We start from the raw sequence: 16,048 nt of genomic DNA on the forward strand, positions 1-16,048 counted from the left end.
TTATATTGGCTATAAAATAAATCCAGGGGATTGTAACGGTTTTAGAGTTTTAAAGACTCCTACTAGGAAAGCGAAACGCTGGTTATTCGCAAAGGGGGTTGATCTAGTTTTACTGTAGGATTAACTTTTTAATGATTTATTATACTTAAATTGATACTGTCATGGGAAAACCTGTTTTTTTCAAAACGCATCAGTTAATAGTGCTGCTCCAGCAGAATTCTGCACTGAAATCCAACAAAAACAGATTTCGTTATACAATTTGAAATCTGACATGGGGCTAGACATATTGTCAGTTTCCCAGCTGCCCCCAGTCATGTGACTTGTGCTCTGATAAACTTCAGTCACTCTTTACTGCTGTACTGCAAGTTGGAGTGATATCACCCCCTTCCTTTCCCCCCCAGCAGCCTAACAAAAGAACATTGGGAAGGTAACCAGATAGCAGCTCCCTAACACAAGATGACAGCTGCCTGGTAGATCTAAGAACATCACTCAATAGTAAAAGCCAAGTCCCACTAAGACACATTTAGTTACATTAAGTAGGAGAAATAACAGCCTGCCAGAAAGCATTTCTCTCCTAAAGTGCAGGCACAAGTCACATGACTTCGGCAGCTGGGAAACTGACAATATGTCTAGCCCCATGTCAGATTTCAAAATTAAATACAAAACAATCTGGAAAATGGATTTCAGTGCAGAATTCTGCTGGAGTAGCACTATTAACTGATGTGTTATGAAAAAACATGTTTTCCCATAACATTATCCCTTTAATACAGATAGAATCTGTTGTGTACCATGTGAATGCATAAAATATAAATTGAGGGAAAGGCATTTCAGGGTAGACGCTGGGTGTTACAAAATAAATCGTTGTCGCTTGACAGAACTGGTGGTCCTGACCAGGCCCAGTAACTTATGGAAGTTTTCCTACAACGCATGCACACACCATGCAAAGCCAATTATTACCCCATTATGAATTATGAAAGAGCAAGTAGTGCAGACAGGTGAAGAGGATCTGGTACAGATCAGAGGCGTAACTATAGTGTGCCGGGCCCCCCTGCAAAAGAAATCTTCATATGGGCCCACACCCATGTCCTGCCACGACCCCTCCCCGCCCCGACTTGTGTTCCCCTTCATTGCCGGTAAGACAGCTGCTGGGGATGAGGGTTTTCTTATTAACTATAGTGGAAGTAGGACCCACAGTCCGTGTCCCCCCTTGTCCCCCCAGGGTTAGACTGGGGGGCCCCACCAGGGCTGCTGTCTCTGGGCCCCTTTGCCCTGCCGATGTGTGCCGCACTGCGAATGTGCATGAATGCGCACTGAGTTTTTTTTTTTAGAGTGTACTGTTTTTTTGCCGCGACCTGAAGATAGTTCTTGCAGGGAGCAGGTCTGAGCCGGGGCCCACCAGGTTTTTTCCCGGTGTCCCACCTGCCCAGTCCGACCCTGTCCCCGGGCCCCCCTGCGACTGCTGGGTCTGCTTCCTCTATAATTACACCACTGGTCCTGATTGCAAGTGTGCATACTCCTAGTTGCAGCCAATTACTTTGCTACACTACTTTGCCTTTTGGTACTCGGTACTGGGGAACAAGACCATATTCAGTGGTGTAACTAGATATTACTGGGCCCCACAGCAAATTATTTTTCAGGCCTCTAAAATGATTAGAGATTGACGTATGTACTTGATATTTTATATGGATACAATATACTGTATACTGTTTAGGGCATCATGGGGCTCCTGGGCCCCATTGCAGCAGTCAACTTTCTCTGTAGTTACGCCCCTTTGCAGGGATATTATATATATATATATATATATATATATATATATATATATATATATATATATATATATATATATATATATTCGTCCTTGGACTGGAGCACTCATACAAACAGAGGCCAACTGCCTGGGTGCAGGTTAAGAAAAATGTGTACAAACAAGTATTGGAAAAACCGCACACAAAGGACTTGTATGAATGAAAAAAAAAAAAAAAATAATAATTTTATTGCGACGTTTCGGCTCTGATACTAGAGCCTTCGCGGTTTTTCCAATACTTGTTTGTATATATATATATATATATATATATATATATATATATATATATATATATATATAAATATATCCAGAAGAATTTAAAACACGGTCTGATGTTTTGGCCGACCCACGGCCTTTCTCAAAGTCACTTTGAGAAAGGCTGCGGGTCGGCCAAACGTCACACCGTGTTTTAAAAATAAAACTTACATATTAATTAGTAAGACCTGTGAATGCGGATTCTTATGGATATATACAGTGTATATATATATATATATATATATATATATATATATATATATATAAAATCACTTTCCTTGTCCTGAATTCCTTCTGAATCATATTGCAAAGCCTCTTATTAACCTGTTAATAAGATATAGCTGTCCGGAATAAAAACATTCATTTAATACATGTTCTACATATTCACTGTATATTTATATGTATTTATAGTTAAACTGCAAGGTAACTGGGTGCAGGTTTGCTATTTTATAGCACTCACAGATTATCATGCATAATTTATAGAAAGAGATGAAATCTCAGTAAGTATAGTTTCCCAGCAATGCTGCAAGAGGGACTGGGGCTTTATACAATACCCAGCTGACTCCTGCATATCCCAACAGACAATGCTGCCAGATAGTATCATATACTTAAAGGAACATTAATACTGACATACACATGATGTACTTCTTAAATCAATCACAGTCCTTAAAGGAGAACTAAACCCTAAAAATGAATATGGCTCTCTTGGTTTCCACTGATTGGTTACCAGGCAGTAACCAATCAGTGACTTGAGGGGGGTCACATGGGTCATATCTGTTGCTTTTGAATCTGAGCTGAATGCTGAGGATCAATTACAAACTCACTGAACAGAAATGTACCATGTGGACCCACTCAAAGCTCAAACTAAACCATAAAAATGAATATGGTTAAAAATGCCATATTTTATATACAGAACTTATTGCACAAGGCTAAAGTTTCAGCTTGTCAATAGCAGCAATGATCCAGGACTTCAAACTTGTCACAGGGGGTCACCATCTTGGAAAGTGTCTGTGACACTCACATGCTCAGTGGGCTCTGATTGGCTGTTGAGAAGCTAAGCTTAGGGCTCGTCACTAATTATCCAGCAGAAAATGAGCTTCCCTGGCTGTAATATAAGCTGATGCTACAGGTTTGCTGATTATTAAATTCTGATGCTAATTGCACTGGTTTCTGTGCTGCCATGTAGTAATTATCTGTATTAATTACTAATCAGCCTTATATTGTGACATTTCTATTCTATGTGTACTGTATATTGTGAGTGGGTCCCTAAGCTCAGTAAGTGACAGCAGCACAGAGCATGTGCAGTGAATCAGCAGAAAAGAAGATGGGGAGCTACTGGGGCATCTTTGGAGACACAGATCTTTACTGCAAAGGGCTGTGGTTGCCTTGGGCTGGTACAGAAGCACAAAACATCATGTACAACATTTCTAGCCATTTCTTTATTTAAGCTTTAGTTCTTCTTTAATACTGCTACATGTTTCCAAAGCATGGCAGAACTGAAAATCCATGTTGCACAAATTGCTTTAGTGTTGGACAAGCACATGGGTGCCAAGCTGTCATTACACAATTACTCAATGTAATAGAAAAAAGAAACATAATTATGATCTGGCAAGACAAGTCTTTTCTTTATTCACTGAGGATTAATGGAAATGCATTGGGGAATTTTGGGTTAAAGAATTCTAATGAATTATCGTAGATTTGGCCTGAAACACTGTTTTCCTGTTCAGTGTGATGCTTTCTGTATCATGTGTATCAACAGAACTATCATTCAGCCTGAGGCATTATTGGAATTATTGGCTGCATACTCAATAGCATTACAATGTGCAAATGAAAGGTGCCGAAGTTATGCTGTGTTTGAAACCACCTCATGCTCAGAACACAGAGACTGTTCTTCTAATGGGGGGGCAGAGGTCCCTATGGGTAGAACTCCACGGGTATTTCGGCGGTATCCGACGCGACACAACGAAACGCTGGTGTCAAGTCGGATGTGCCGAAGATAAGGGAAGAAATAGAAATGTTGGATGTAGTTGCAGCGTGCTTCCGACACGACTGCGCGATGTCTGCATCCGATAGTCGTGTAGTGTCGGATGAACGATGCGACAAGAGCCGACATTTCTATTCCTTATCTTATTTTTCATTGCATCGATTTGATGCCTGCGTTTTGTAGCAGCGCATCGGATCCACCGGAGTCGCATCGAGTTCTATCCTAAGTAAGAAGCATTTGGGTTCAATACAGTTACATACTCTTCAATGAACCCACACTCTATCCCCATTATAAGCAAATGTCCAGCATCTATTCAAGGTGCACTCGAGCACAATGGGGGGGAATTCACAAAAGTGGGAACGTTCAGAGAAAATGAAAGTGGAGATCGATTTGTCTGATTTCTTGCCAAATTCACAAATCTCCACTTCTGTGAATTTGTCTTTTAAACAGTTTCCTGTTTTTGTGATGTTTTACACTTCACAGACATTCTTTCTGAATTTGTCTTTAGCTCCTCCTAAACCTGTCAGTCGCCCCCCCAGTGCTCCTCAGCAAGCTGCCCCAAATAATTTGCAGCCCTATGCCTGGACCTTTGTGGCTTCACCACAAATCTGGGCTTGGCTAGGGCTTGAGCATGCTCAGTTTGCGCATCTCTCCCTCTACCCCTCCCTTTCCCCCCTCCCTGCTGTAATCTGAGGCCAGAGCTATGAGTGAGCAGGGAGAGACTCAGGCAGGAAGTGATGTCACACCAAGCCAATATGGCAGCTGCTATTTTAAAGAAAGGAAGAGAGCTTCTAGAGCTGTTTACTAACAGCTAATCTATTGGCAGTAAACTGCTTCAGTAGCTTTTCCTCTCCTTTAAAATGTTGTTTTTGTCATTTTAATGACATTCGCAAAGGTGCCTGGAAAAAGTCTTTCTTTCACCAACAAAAACAAAAAGTGGCGTCTGAGTCAGTATTTTGGAAGATTTCTGTGAATATGAACATTGTATTTATTTAAACACCACTTCTACTCCGAAAAAAAAATTCTTCCTCCCCTTTTGTGAACCCCCCCAACGAATCCTAAATGGACTTTACAAGAGCACTACAAGGCTTGTTTGTATTTAGCCATCATGTATGTGTATTATTGTTATTGATTATTGTATTGATGGAGTGTGCAGTGTTAATACAGTCACTGGCCCTTTTTACAGTATGTGCCTGCTGCTCTGTGGGCAAAATCCTCAGAGGTGAGTGGAATGAAATTCTCAACTGCATCCGCCCTAACAGACTTCTTAGCTGGTTTCTTTGGCCTGTGCCTTTAACACAGTGTGTGGTGACCCAGAGATTAACTAAACAAAGTACTGGCTCATATAATATTAGAATATGCAGGTTATTCTCAAACCAGAGTCCCCTCTGCAAATGATGCTAATGACCCATAACATCAATAATGGAAACTATTCATTTAAATTCACATTTCTTGTCTATTTCTGTTATCTGGCCTTGGAAGTACTGCCCCCAGGTCACTACTGAACACTTCCCACAGAATCTAGTAGTGGAGCTGAGAGGGACAAGGGTTGAGAGGGAGAAGGAGTGAGAGGGAGAAGGGGTGAGAGAGGAGAGAGAGAGAGAGAAGGGTTGAAAGGAAGAAGGGGTGAGGGGGAGAAGGAGTGAGACGGAGAAGGGGTGAGAGAGAAGGGGTGAGAGGGAGAAGGGGTGAGAGGGAGAAGGGGTGAGAGAGAGAAGGGGTGAGAGGGAGAAGGGTTGAAAGGGAGAAGGAGTGAAAGGGAGAAGGGGAGAGAGAGAGAAGGGGTGAGAGGGAGAAGGGGTGAGATAGAGAAGGGGTGAGAGGGAGAAGGGGTGAAAGAGAGTAGGAGTGAGAGAGAGAAGGGGGTACTTTCTTCTTCCTGATTGGTGGATGGGCATGTACCATTTGGGTTGGATAATGGGGTAGGAGAGACGGCATTCCTACTGCAGTGCTGGGTATCAATTCAGCTATTTGTACAGTTTTTTTTTTAACTTGCGCATTTGCAGCCGCTTCTTAGTTTAGGGGCAGATTTATCAAAATGTGAGTTTAGATCTTAATAAATAAAACTCACCCACGTTCTGCTCATTCCTATGGGATTTTTAGAATTGTATTTATCAATGGGTGAAAGTTAGAACTCACCATTTGATAAATACTATACAGGCACATACTATCTGTTATCCAGAATGCTCAGGACCTAGGGTTTTCTGGATAACAACAGATCTTCATACCTTGTCTACTAGAAAATCGTTTTAACATGAAATAAACCCAATAGGCTAGTTTTGCCACCAATAAGGATTAATTATGTCTTAGTTGGGATCATGGAGTCTAAGGGAGACGGCCTTTCAGTAATTCAGAGCTTTCTGGATAACTGACCCCATACCTGTACTACAAATCCCATAGGAATGAATAAAACGTGAATGAGTTTTTATTTATTAAGCTCTAAAGTCAAATTTTGATAAATCTGCCCCAGAACTGAAGCCGCTTTTTTTATGTGAAAGTGTAAAAAAAATCAGCACAGATAATTAGAATTCTGCTGCACTTTTTCACACCGCTTTATAATCATAGTGCCGGGTTAACCATATCTGGCTTTTTTATTACCTAGCGTTAATGGCCATTTAGAGAACATAAATGAGGTAAGGCAGGAGAATTAAAGGAACCCAGAATGCTTTTCACCGGCAGTAGAAATCTACTTTTAATTAAAAATTGGCTCCAAGTAGGATATGTGTGAAATATTCATATAACGGCCTGCAATTTTGTTAGCTAAAAAGTCATGAGCATTTATGGCCAATAAAGATAAATCATATACATTGTGTGATGAGCTAAGGCTTCCCTTCCATATAAAGACACACTGATCTTTCTAGAACCTCTTCGTTTTAATGTAACTGCTGTAAATGAGTCGGTAGGTGCACTGCTATTGATTTTGCCTTTGGGGTGGATATAATCTATTAGAGTTAAGAGCAGATGAGGAATGAATAAGGCAACGACAGATGATGAATATAACAGAACTACACTCTTCTGTGAATCCAAACATAAATAAAATGCTAGAAAAGTCTATTCTGGATCTTGTTCTTAAAGGGAACCTGTCACCCAGACATAAAAAGCTGTATAATAAAAGTCCTTTTTAAATTTAATATGAAATCCAAATGATTTATTTTATTAAAACAACCATACCTGCTATAAGCGCATTTAAAAAGCACAGTATCAATTATATTTTGTCTGCCCCGCCTCTATGCTTCAGGCACATAGTCAGGGCAGGCAATTACTTTCATTTTCCAGTCGACACTTCCTCCTCGTGGTCTATAACTGTGTGTAGCTTGTGCATGGGCATCAGGTCGCCCTTTCTGATGGATACACCTGATTTTGGGGTGATGCAAAGTTTGCTTTGATAACAGCTTCCACAAAATGGCTGCTGCCTGTTTGCTGTAATAGTGGATTTCAAGAAGAAAGGAGACAATATGTAAATATGATGTATAGTGTAAGAAACGTTTTTTTATGCCTGACACGCACAATAAAGTAGGATTTAAAAATGTTTCTTTTCCCCTTTAAGGGTTTGGAGAAGGGTCCGAGAGGGTTCCCAAACTGATTCACAAATACTTTTTAAGTGTTAACAATAAAATGGACATTGGCTGATCCTAAAACTGGAACATAATTGCTCAACAGATGCTTTAGTGTTGCCTTAAAGGGAACCTCCACTACCCTGGGGGGCAGGACTGATAATACTACAGTATATACCCTATTGCCATCTTAAAATCTTAAGGTGGCCATAGACGTTACAATTATGATCTTTCCTCGAAAAGATGTTTCCAAGAAAGATTGTTGGTTTCAATACACACGTGTAGAGCTGAATGGTCAGATATACAGATAGAAACAATAGAATTCTACCTGTATCAGATGATTCAGCACTAACAATGGCTGATGTTCAGGTGCCTCTAAAGGCACGTGATTGAGCCGATTAATATCCAAGTCTCCTGCCGATATCGGTCGGCTCGTCTCCCACCTTTCACGCACCGAATATTGTACAAAAATTCGTTTTGTATGATATTGGTGCTTCTATGGCCACCTTTAGAGTAAGCTATACCAGGAGCCACTCAGATTCTACTGTATAAGGTCGGCTCATTTCTATGATTCAAGGTCCTCTCCCATTGTCCATGTTGCAAGATGTCACTACCAGCTGCTTGTGGAATGGGGGATCATGGGTCGTAACTGAGAGAGGGGGTCAAAGAATTATTTTTGCTGAACTATCCGTTCACGCTCTCTCTCACTTCTCTACGTTGTTTCTCTGTCTACCTCTCAACCGTGTCTGTCCTTCTGCCTCTGTACATCGTCTCTTTCTGTTCCTCACTCTTTCTTCCCAACAATATTTTCTCTACCTCTCTGTATCTTTCTACATTGTCTCCCTCTTTACATAACAACATTCTCACTCTCTGTCCCTCGTTTTACTTTTTAGTTCTCTATTCCATCTCTACTTCTCTCCATTGACTGTCCCCTCTTTTTCTCTCTACACCCTATCTCTTTCTCTCTTCTCCATCTCTTTTTATCACTTCTATCTCCTTCTCCATCTACACAAAACTAAATGCACATCTCTTGTTATTTCCATGCTACTTGCCTTGTTTCGCTTGAATCCATTTCGGCTGGAAGGGTGCATTTTTGCTCACATATTCATTTCAAATACACTGCTCATTATCAGCTGCTAATCTCCCGTGCTCACTAGCTGTGCCCAGAATTGAGGTTAATGCTGTGTGAATTAGTTCCACATCAGTGCCATTGGATTGGATAAGCCGCTAAAAGGGTTGTTTTATAATTCTATATCTATCGTCAGAGAAATATAGTCTAATCAATAGAAAAAACCCAAAGAGCTATCAAGACTGGCAAACATTTCCTACATCAGCCAAATGGCTCTGCTTGGAGACAGACTGCAATTTACAGCAAATATTATATTATTATTATTGATTATATAATGATGAGTTGTATTGGTTATAAAGTATTAAAAGGATCTATCTATTTTTTTTTTCCTTCAATTTTCCTGCCCCCAAAAAATGTCAATGAAAATGAATTTTAATAATCATACATTTGTCTCCGGAATTTGGCTGCAGGCCGTGAGTCTCTTTCGGAACTGCTTATACAGCTCAATTCTAGGCAGGAAGGAATCAATGGACCAACTTCTTTATGTAAAGCATTTAAAAGAGATGGTCTCCCTCGAGGCAAGGGCAGCAGGAAGGCGACTTTCTCTCGGGCATTTAAATGACACAAGGTAGTAGTTCAAATGCGTTTTATGGACCCCATTGCCAGGAGATTAAATTTCCCCATTTAGTTCTTGGAGAAAAGCCAAACTCACTACATTGTCTGCAAGGAGTTTGCATGTTCTGCCTGTGTCTGTGTTTATTTCCTCCCACGTTCCAAATACATAAAGGTAGTTCAACTGGTTTCTACTAAAAGTGGCCATTATGCGTGTGCATGTGATTAGGACCTTAGATTGTGAGTTCCACTGGGGCAGGGACTGGTGGCAATGATGTATCTGTAAAACTCTGTGTTGGGGCAGAGATAGATGAGAAGATTCGGGGAGATTTAATCGCCCAGCAACAAATAGCCTCTTCTTCCGGCGACTCACGAGGAAACTTCTGGCGACTTCGGAAAAGGAATTGCTCCGAGTGCCATACCGATTTCGATTCTAGCTGGCGGGGAGGCAGTTCGGGGGGAGATTAGTCCCCTGTAGAAGAGGCGATTTGTCGCCGGGCGGCTAATCTCCCCAAATTTTCTCATTCGTCTTTGCCCTTAGTGTCTCAGCTCTATATAAATAAAGGATAATAATTAAATAATATGGAAACCAAGGGATAAAAAAAGACATTGATTTTAAAGAGAATCCTATATGTATTATAAGATCTAGGAGCAGAAAAGCTAAGACTTGTGTTAGTACATGACAGTAAATGAACCTGTCTTACATTATTGTTGACTGTGATTAAATTGTGATAATTACATTTTAGAATTAAAGTCGCAACCCACTGGCTTCTGCACCTCTGTCCTGTCTTGCTGCATGTGAGGATTGTATGTCCAATACATGTCTGGGGAACATTTATTAGTTCAGGTCTCCATTGCTGGTATTTGACCCAACACAATTTAACAACTGTGCCTTATTTATTGCTTTCTGAATGGGGTTGTTTATCTTTAAGTTAACGATTAATATGATGTAGCGCGTGATATTCTCAGACAATTTGCAATTGGTTTTCATTTTTTATTATTTGTGATTTTTCAGTTATTTCTCTTTTTATTCAGCAGCTCTCCAGTTTACACTTTCATCAAGCTGGTTGCTAGGGTTCAAATGACCCTAGCAACCATGCAATGACAGGAATATGAATAGCAGAGAACCTGAATCGAAATATGAGTAATAAAAAGTAGCACTAACAATAAATGTGTTTTTATAGGGGGTCAGTGACCCCCATTTGAAAGCTGGAAAGAGTCAGAAGAAAAAGGCAAATAATGAAAAAAAAAAACCTATAAAAAAAATAAATAATGAAGACTTAATGAAAAGTTGCTTGGAACTGGCAATTCTATAACATAGTAAAGCTAGCTTAAATGTGAAGCACCCCTTTAAATCTATATATTCATGATATATTATCAGTTTGAATTTCAAAAACGTTTATATGATATTAAGGTAGAGTGATGGCTCAAGTCATCTGGAAATGTGAACTCAAACACTGCACAACATTAGTGAATAATTTGCTGGGAAAAAATGTAAAACGGACTCACTAATAAATGTTCACTATGATCACCTTTTCTCACGCCCCCTGTGTATATTTAGAATTATTGCCGGGACTAGACCACTGTATAGTACCAGAAATAAAAGCAGAAAATACACTTCCCCATCCACCACTACCTTTCTATTTAAAATACATGTTGTTTTGAAGAACAAGTAAAGCCTGTTTTATTTAGGCAGCCGTGTGCCTTTAAACATGGCAAAGAGTGATTTTGTGGGGCAAAGTGGGTAAGTTTGGTACTGATTTATATCATTGATTTATATATCTTTCTTTTTCTATGTGCCGTGCGGGGGAACCTTATGTAAGTGCCACACATCCGCATGACTTTCTTGCACCTCTGATTTATACATTAACAGCTGATTGTATTCATTCTGGTTTCACACAGGGAGCATAGGTCAGGCAGAGTATGACACACACAGGGAGCATAGGGCAGGCAGAGTATGACACACAGGGAGCATAGGGCAAGCAGAGTATGGCACACACAGGGAGCATAGGACAGGCAGAGTATGACACACACAGGGAACATAGAGCAGGCAGAGTATGACACACACAGGGAGCATAGGGGAGGCAGAGTATGACACACACTGGGAGCATAGGGCAGGCAGAGTATGACACACACAGGGAACATAGAGCAGGCAGAGTATGACACACACAGGGAGCATAGGACAGGCAGAGTATGACACACACAGGGAACATAGAGCAGGCAGAGTATGGCACACACAGGGAGCATAGGGGAGGCAGAGTATGACACACACTGGGAGCATAGGACAGGCAGAGTATGGCACACACAGGGAGCATAGGACAGGCAGAGTATGACACACACAGGAAAAGTAGGGCAGGCAGAGTATGACACACAAAGCCACACCAAAGCACCAGGAAAGAATCACATATAGGGTCACATTATGGATTGCAACTTAATTTAGAGTTGCTGTACATAGGAACATATATAGCAGCCCTGTGCAAGTAAACCCCCTACACACAGCAATGATTCCCTTTATTATACCTCAATATGCAGGAATCTTCTTTCTGCAAGTAAATCCTCCTTATTAAGGTACAGGCAGCAGCAACAGCACATTTGATGTATATCTTAATTCAGGGAAGTTGCTACCCAGTGTTTGTGTACTGATCCCAGCAGAGAATCCTCTTCTTTAGCAGTGATTTAAATGAGAAGAGTGCAGGCAAGGATTCCCTAAAGACTAACCTTGCCATTTGTGTGCAGAGAAAACACCAGAGTGATTTTATTCCTTATGCAGAAGGAATCCATGGTAACTACTCTGTATCCATATGCAGTGCTTAATAGCAACCAGCTCATTCAAGGCAGTTATTCCTCACTCTGAAATAAATATGAATAAAAAAAAGATAAATATACAAATATAACAAAACACATGAGGGGCTGAGGTGTAGAGAGGACATAGGAATGTTCTGTACTAATCAAACCAGTGTGTGGGTTGATGTTCCTGCTAACTGCCTGCCTTGCTGCTTCTCAATTATATTGATATAATAATTATCACATTTATTTATGTAGACGTGTCTGGGATCAGTTGTTGAGGTTGAAGTGGATGAGTCTGAAGTGACTTGTAAAAAAACCTATGAGGTTAAGGAACTGATTTCAGATGATGAAGAAGAATCCACCAATAGTTTTATTCTGGATGAAGCTCCTATAATTAAAGTGATTAGGAAGAAGGACCAACCTGTTGAGGTATGGGAACGTTGCCCCAAATGGCAGGGCAGTGTTTGTTTTTTTTGAAGGTTTTTGTTTTAAAAAAAGGCAAAATTAGATTCCACACCGAATGGAACGCCTGTGGCTTTCAAGTCTTATGTCGAATATTTGTAAAAAACGATTATTAGTAGTACTGTACTAGTATTTTATCATGATGTATTTAAGATTAGTCCATGTTCTTTTCTGTATATGGAGAACAAACCAATTCACACGGCAAAACAAACAAAAACTTTGAAAAGGGTCGAAAATCTGATGTTTTCCTTTTCTGATTTTAAAAAAAAGTATATTTGATGCCTTCTACACGCCCCCTACATGGCCACAAGACACCACCTACTAACACACCTACCAACATTCATATAATCATACTTACTTTAAAGTGGACCTGTCACCCAGACACAAAAAACTGTATAATAAAGTCCTTTTCAAATTAAACAGGAAATCCAATTTCTATTTTTTTATTTGTGTATAGCTGTTGTAAGCTCATTTAAACATCTCAGCTGTCAATCAAATATTGCCTGCCCCTCCTCTATGCCCTGGACATATAGGCGGGGCAGACAATTACTTTCACTTTCCATTCAGCACTTCCTAGAAATCGCTGCTCTCCCCACATTCCCCCATTCTCTTCACCATTTAATGGTGTAGCCAGTACATGGGGATGGACATCAGGTCCCCCATTCTGGAGCACAAGCAAGATTCTGAGTTGATGCAAGGCTTGTCTTTGTAACAGTGTCCACAAAATGGCTGCTGCCTGCTTGTTATAATTATGAGTTCCCAGAGTAGAGGAAACAAGATTCAAATACTTTATATAATGTAATTAAAGTTCATTGTGCTTGACTGATGTGATAAAATAGAATTATGAATCTTTTTTTTGGGTGACGGGTCCCCTTTAAATGGATAAATATAAACATTTATATTTAATTGAAGGATGCACCGAATCCACTATTTGGGATTCGGTCGAATCACCGAATCCTTTGTGAAAGATCCGGCTGTAAACTGAACCCGAATTTGCATATGCAAATTAGGGGCGGGAAAGGAAAAAGTGTGAACATTTTTTCCACTTCTTGTTTTGTGATGAAAAGTCATGTGATTTCCTTACCCTCCTCTTATTCACATATGCAAATTAGGATTTATATTCGGGTTGGCCAGACACAAGGATTCAGCCGAATCCGAATCCTGCTGAAAAAGGCAGAATCCTGGATGCGGTGCATCCTATTTTTATCTATACTCACTGAGAAAATGTCCCCATTATTTCTTGATACAGAGACCTCAGCATTTTAAGGGTCCCATCAATTCATGACATACTCAGGGTTGGATTTAAGAGTGGTGGGCCCTTAGGAGCCACCTTGCAGCCCGCCCCTCTCGCATGCACCCATCCCCCTCCGAATGCATCTCCTCCTCGCTGCAACCCCCGCACCACTTGCAATCATCTTACAGTTACCCCAATGTTTCTTGACACAGTGGCCCCAGAAATAACGAATACAGAAAGTTTTGGTCCTTGCACACCGTATCTTATAGGCTAAACAGAGATGCCTGGTGCTCATTGGTGGATGCCGGCCACCTCCCAATAGACCTTGCAAACAAAGAAATCCTATGGCACACAGGACTTATGCAACACCTTAAGTGTTTATTGCAGAGTGTGGTGCAACGTTTGGGGGCGAACCCCTTTGTCAGGCATACGGAACATACATAAGGTGCATATAAATAGAAAAAGCATTAATAAACCAATTAAACCACCCACAATTCATCCTCCAATCCATGAGGAGCAAAGTGTACAAGGGAACTGCCTTCAATTCTGTGAATTAATTGTCCAATCCTCATTTTTGTTTTCCTATTTTCTACGAATTGTGACCATATTGAGTAAGGTGATGAAAGATTACAAAAAACTCCTCAATGGAAAAAAAATAGAATATACTGTAACCAAAGAAATAATACATCATTTATACTAAATATGAACAAGATATTGGCTATGTGTGTCCGCACATTTTAAACTTGTGTCCACATTTTAACAAAAATTTTTGTGTGCACCACAATTTGATACAGGGTTGGATAGGAATTGTCAGATGGTCCCTAACTGCAGGGAAACAATCATACTTATGAAGAGCAGGGGGAGCCCTCGCCTTACTTCCCAGCCATGCAGAACTCAAGCAGCTTTGTTTGTTTCCCTGTAGTGCAGTCGGCGACTGTGTAGAGATTTGTATTGGATTTTATTTTTGCCTTTGGCAACATGTTTTTCTCCAGTATATGCGTTCCAATATATTTAGATGACTCCATATATTTTATCCTGTCTTGTGTACCATTTCATATAAATAGCAGTTTCATGCTTTATTGCTCAAGTATATCCGATTTCTGTAACGAGAGAGGAGTAAATAAAGAATGAAAAAGGAGTGAATTTCAGCTCTAGTCATGTCGCAGGCTGTGCCAAGTTATAAGTGCAGATTCAGGATATCTTAGCTAAGTTACAGCTCTGTATTTATCGCCACTCATATAAAAGAATGTGCTCAGCCTCATAAAACCGTAATCTTTTAATTTCCTCCTATGTATATCTGGGAACTGGTGTGAAAGGGAATGTGTCATTACTCCTTCTTGCTCATTCAAGCCCTCTAGTCTTTCCCAGGTTGCAGATATGAAGGGGCATTTATTTGCTTGCAGGGGTTTCCTCCCACACTCCAAATACATACAGCAATTCCTTATAAACAGTCTACTGTAAACTGGAAAATGAAAGCAAAGACTTGATTGGTTGTTAATGGCAACTGCACTTGTGTATTTTGACACCTCTCATCATATGTAAGCCCCATGGAGTATAAAGGTGGCCATACACAAAGAGATATGCTCGTTTGGCGAGGTTGCCAAATGAGCAGGCCCGGATTTGTGGCGAGGCCATAAAGGCCCGGGCCTAAGGCGGCATCAGTTAAGGGGTGGCATGCCGCATGAGCAATTCTCTTGCCGGAGCACAAACGCCGAACGGCTAGTCCTCCAGCATCAAGCTGATAGGATGTGCATGCGCGATATCTTTCCAGAGGGAGGGGGCGTCAGAGGACACCGGATGCCCTCAGGGCAAATCTGGCCCTGCAAATGAGCGGATCTCTCCCCGATATGCCCAACATGAAGTAGGAGATATCGGGCTGATCCAATCGTGGGCCCTAGGACCCAACAATCGAATCACAACGCTGAAAATACAGGCGGTCTGATTGAGCACTGCATCAATGAACCAATGTGCTCCTTGATCCAACTGCATTTTTAAACCTGGCCCAGGGTTGGATTGGGCCTGCAGGACACCGGGAAAAAAACCCGGTGGGCCCCACCAGCCCAGATTCGCACCCATATCTGCTTCTTAATGGCGCAAACTCCCTTAGTCGGGAGGTTGCGGCAAAAACAGTGCATTCGTTCTTGGCGCCATGCGCATACGCACGAACGCAGAGTTGCGTTTGCACAAACGCCGACACCGCAACTGGCCAGAGGGAGGGCCTGGAACAGACCCTGGTAGCCTGGTCAGAGGGACCAAAACACTATCCAATAAGCTGCTGACTTGGTCT

General features: G+C 41.0%; 1 protein-coding gene across 3 annotated transcripts in view; it reads left to right on the forward strand.

The window, feature by feature from the left end:
- Positions 1-16,048, forward strand: part of reep1.L (receptor accessory protein 1 L homeolog) — a 52,145-nt gene that overhangs the window by 26,717 nt on the left and 9,380 nt on the right. The window contains exons 7-8 of one of the 3 annotated variants that reach the window (XM_041587491.1): positions 5,230-5,265; positions 12,337-12,494. The exons of the other annotated variants lie outside the window; for them this stretch is intronic. Of the exons in view, the coding sequence (XP_041443425.1) occupies positions 5,230-5,265; positions 12,337-12,494 (194 nt within the window). The remainder of the gene's footprint in view (positions 1-5,229; positions 5,266-12,336; positions 12,495-16,048) is intronic. 3 annotated transcript variants of the gene reach the window in all.

Source organism: Xenopus laevis, chromosome 1L (assembly GCF_017654675.1).
Source record: "Xenopus laevis strain J_2021 chromosome 1L, Xenopus_laevis_v10.1, whole genome shotgun sequence".
In the NCBI taxonomy this organism is placed as follows: domain Eukaryota; kingdom Metazoa; phylum Chordata; class Amphibia; order Anura; family Pipidae; genus Xenopus; species Xenopus laevis.